This window comes from Dendroctonus ponderosae, unplaced genomic scaffold, assembly GCF_020466585.1.
Source record: "Dendroctonus ponderosae isolate FM_Combo_2020 unplaced genomic scaffold, Dpon_F_20191213v2 Dpon_F_20191213_3, whole genome shotgun sequence".
NCBI lineage: Eukaryota > Metazoa > Arthropoda > Insecta > Coleoptera > Curculionidae > Dendroctonus > Dendroctonus ponderosae.
Window position 1 is genome coordinate 15596032 of NW_026018508.1, and position 4179 is coordinate 15600210.

At 35.3% G+C, this 4179-nt stretch overlaps 2 protein-coding genes across 21 annotated transcripts in view; one reads left to right on the forward strand and one right to left on the reverse strand.

Annotated features, from left to right (window-relative positions):
- LOC109538531 (oxidation resistance protein 1) overlaps positions 1–2190 on the forward strand; it is a 39708-nt gene extending 37518 nt beyond the window's left edge. For all 18 annotated transcript variants that reach the window (XM_048664607.1, XM_048664612.1, XM_048664616.1 and 15 more), the window contains one exon: positions 300–2190. In XM_048664607.1, coding sequence (XP_048520564.1) covers positions 300–611 — 312 coding nt within the window. In that variant the 3' untranslated portion in view covers positions 612–2190. The remainder of the gene's footprint in view (positions 1–299) is intronic.
- The window catches only part of LOC109538535 (ras-related protein Rab-14), a 26398-nt gene continuing 24391 nt past the window's right edge, over positions 2173–4179 (reverse strand). For all 3 annotated transcript variants that reach the window (XM_048664634.1, XM_019905800.2, XM_019905801.2), the window contains one exon: positions 2173–3446. In XM_048664634.1, coding sequence (XP_048520591.1) covers positions 3269–3446 — 178 coding nt within the window. In that variant the 3' untranslated portion in view covers positions 2173–3268. The remainder of the gene's footprint in view (positions 3447–4179) is intronic.

A 4179-nucleotide genomic window follows, 5' to 3' on the forward strand; every position in this document is an offset into this window, starting at 1 on the left:
TCTAGGTGATAGTTCTTGATTACTTTTTGATAAATAATTCGTTCTTATTGCGAAATAGGAGCACTATTTATCAATCTGTAATAAAAGACAAAAATGTTTGAGGCGAAATACCCAAAAAAAAGTTTGTAAAAAATGAATTCGCCTCAACGATATAGAACTTATCTACTACCTATTCATTTGACCGGCAAAACCTCAAAGAAACATTGGGTTGGGTTCAACCCAATGTTTTTAGTGAGAATAATTTTTTGTCTACTCTATAATCTCGTACTACCCTTAAATAAATGACAACAATTTTCTAGGTATTTGGTGCTTTAACTTCATGCGCTCTGCACGTTTCGGACCATTTCTATGGAACTGGAGAGTCATTACTGTTCCGCTTTACGCCCCATTTCCAAGTCTACAATTGGACTGGCGAAAATCTGTACTTTATCAAAGGAAATAACGAATCGTTAAGTATCGGAGCCGGAGACGGAAAGTTTGGTCTCTGGTTGGATGGGGATTTGTATCTGGGACGAACGGAAACATGCAAAACATACGGAAACGATCCCCTTACGCCAAAAGTGGATTTTGTTGTGAAAACACTGGAATGTTGGGCCTTCATATCTAGTTAAGACGTGTTTTTTGTACATGCATTTGGCCACAGATTATTGTGTTAAGGCAGAAGATGAACTACGATGCATATCAAGCTATCATGGAAAGGGCATAGATAAAATTTATTAGATATTGCTTAGTAGGACTTCACTACTGCAAAAAAATTATTGGCTGGTTAGCTCACACGGAGATGTGCATTATTTATTTAAAAGATACAAAAATACATATTGTAATGTTAGCAGATATTTCATTTACCATTTAGACAATTGTTTTAGATCGTTCTTCTCATTGGGCTTTGTGGCTTAGATACTTAAAAAAAGATATAAAAAATGGCTGTCTACCGGAGAGTATTTCCATGCTATGCTACAACGAATTTTTTCAATTTTCCGCATATTAACTCTAGGCTATGTAGTGAATACACGTGTATCTTTATATCTGTGTGCTAAACTAAGAGCTGTAATCCTTAGTCCTAATCAGCTGAAACGCGTCAGGCTCGAGACCGTCGCGCCAGCCCACACAAGCAAATTGAAAACAACTCATACGGTGTCTTTAAATGACGACAATAACATTTTTTAACAAGCGGCAGTGGTTTAAAACGCGCCGGTCTCCTGCTCATCATTTCCCTAAAACTATTGAGAATAATCTTAGTTGGGTAGCCTTAATATGATTGTGTTGTAGCAATTAATTGTTGGCGAGGCCATCCTGGCTGTTTTCAATGTCTTTTTTGTCAATTAGGCGCATACTAACATGCCATATCATCATTTGTCAATTTACCTATTAGGCTTAACTGTTTTGCGATAATCAACCAGCTATATTGGTGTTTACACCATTTACTCGATCATTCATGTATATAGTAGCTTTGTCCGTCGACGCAATTATTATATTAGATAATTCGTTGAAAAATCCGATGTGTCTGCGACCAAAGCTATTTATCGTCATTGTTTTGCCACATGCCGGCGGTTGTCCGCAAAAGAACAACTCTCGGCATGGGTCGTTACGTACATACCTACTATGGTAACATGCCATTGCGATTAAATAGGAAGGAAGAAGTCGGCTTAGAAGATTCAGGGTGGAGAAGAAGTTTATTTTTTTATTTTCAGGAATGTTTCCAATGGCATTGCCATGTTAACCCAAATAGTCACTTTAACCAGCATGTCCTACGTTACACTATTCAGTCATTGTTACATTTATGTGATGTTAAGATTAACTATTCCTTCATATTTAGACCTGCGTGATAGACGTGGGTACTTGTAACCGATCGTATATTAAAATTACTTTATTGCATACTACTATAAACGTACCTAAATAAAGAATTTATAATAACAAAAACATTCTATATTTTCCTAGATTAAGTCGACCAGATCAGTATGCATGCAGAGCTATTTATTTTTCTGAGCTAAATTATTGTTAAACAACAGTAAACCGCAATTACCTTTGCTTGATTAATTAGTTGGACTGAACAGTTTGTCAGTATGTAACCGATTATTTAGGCTTAGATTTATTGCTGTCGCGTTATGTCCGATCAATCTTTGTTGGAGGTTTCCTGTAAAAACCGTGTAAATAGTTTAAAGATGAATAATATAAAATTATTGTATTTTATTTTGTGTTTTATTTCGCAGTACATCAGTCTACAAACATTGGGATCAAAATATGCAAATTCGATGAGTGTGAAAGTTAACTGGCTGTTCTCGCCTTTCAATATATCGGCATTTATTCTTAAAAAAACTGACTCATTGGCAGGTTTAGAAAAAAAACACGTCAAAAGTTCAATCTAACCAGAACCACGACTAAACAACAAAAATATCTCAAGTGCTTACAATATTTAATAGTTTGCTTTTTACAATAAATAAACCACAGACAAACATTCATCACTAAATAAGCAGCCAATCTATTGCAGGACCTCAAAATTTGGACAATCGCGTGAAAAAGGCGTTTAGCCTAGATAATCAAAAATTTCACTCAAACGCAGATATTTACGAATGTACCTTTGGTATTGGAATGGACAAACATTTCGAATTTGTAGATTGTTTAACAGCAAATCCGTTCTAGTGCTAAGTGTTCACTTTCGCAAGTAATACAATCAGAAACATTCCTATCGATATACCCCAAGCGTGACACATTAATCTAATTTCACAAACCCATTGATGAGTAAGAACCAGTTTGCAAATGAAAAAACTCTGCCTTGCAGAATTCAAGTTAAGTGCTTAAACTTAATTAGCTGTACCTAAGATATGATACAATAATTTTACGTGTTCCGCATGTACTTTACATTATCGTATAGACTATATAAGTAACTTTTATATAAAACACTTAATATCCTCTTATGAATAGTTCCTAGGTTACTTGCCACTCTAACAATAAAAGCGGCAACGTTTAATTTGTAAACAATAAAATATTAACCACATGATTGATAGTTGAAATAATATGCGCATAATTAAACTAGTTTAAAACACAAAATAACTCCCCAAAAATTAAAGTGAACTATCAAGAAATGTGCTTTTTCAATAGGATTCTATTACGGAACTTCCCAATAAATGCTCTCTAAAGCGCAAGAAAATCTAGTCGACTCGGGGCAAAAATGGGGGAGTGATTTGGTTCAACCCTCTCTAATTGCGGTTTGGAAATTAATCTCAGAAAACACACCTAGAGATTCGAAATTTTTAAAACTTTATCTGAACTAGCAGGGGCAATTGTCCTTGTTAGCTTGCTGATCGTTGGACAAGTTGTTGCGTCCTGGCTGTGACGGTTTATGTTGAACTCCCGATTCTGCCGCATTTAAATCTAATCGCCCATCCTGAATACTTTGATAGATCTTTTTGGCGGTTTCCAAGAATGCCTCTTCCACGTTGTCACCACTAGAAAAAGTGAAACATGCGTGAAGATTGGACATCAATGGATACAGATTAACCGTGAAACAACTATTGTCAAGTTGTATTGTATGTAAAGATCCATTTAAACGAAAGAATGAACCATTTCTAGGCTTGTCTAGACCAAAGGACAAGCTGTTGAAAATGTAAACAAGCGCAGGTACAAACCCTTTGTTGACTCAATTCGGATGCACAATAAAAATGTCCACAAACGCACAATAAAAAACCTGTCACGGTTCTGGGTTCTAATAAAGATAAACATTGAGATGTAAATAAAAATTTAATCTGATGATGTCCTGAACAATGACGCTTTCGTCTGCGAATTTTCTAATTTATGTCGTTATAATCCAGACCTGACGAGCCAAGCCTGAGCCGCCGAAGACAACGACAGACGATCCATTTACTGCCAACATCTAACTATCTGCTTAGATTTTTTTTTACAAACTTCTTGTTGGGTATTTTGCTTCAAAAATTTTTGTCTTTAAAAAAGACAGAATTTCCTCACGTCTTTTATTACAGATTGATAAATAGTGCTCCTATTTCGCAATAAGAACAAATTATTTATCAAAAAGTCATCAAGAACTATCACCTAGAGGGTATCCTGCGACACACTTAGGCTCAAACTTTAAGAGAAAATTCCAATTAGTAGAGAAATTAATTTGAAAAATTACCTTGACGTTTCGATAGCTATTTTCTGCTATCGTTATCAAAAGAACCTAAA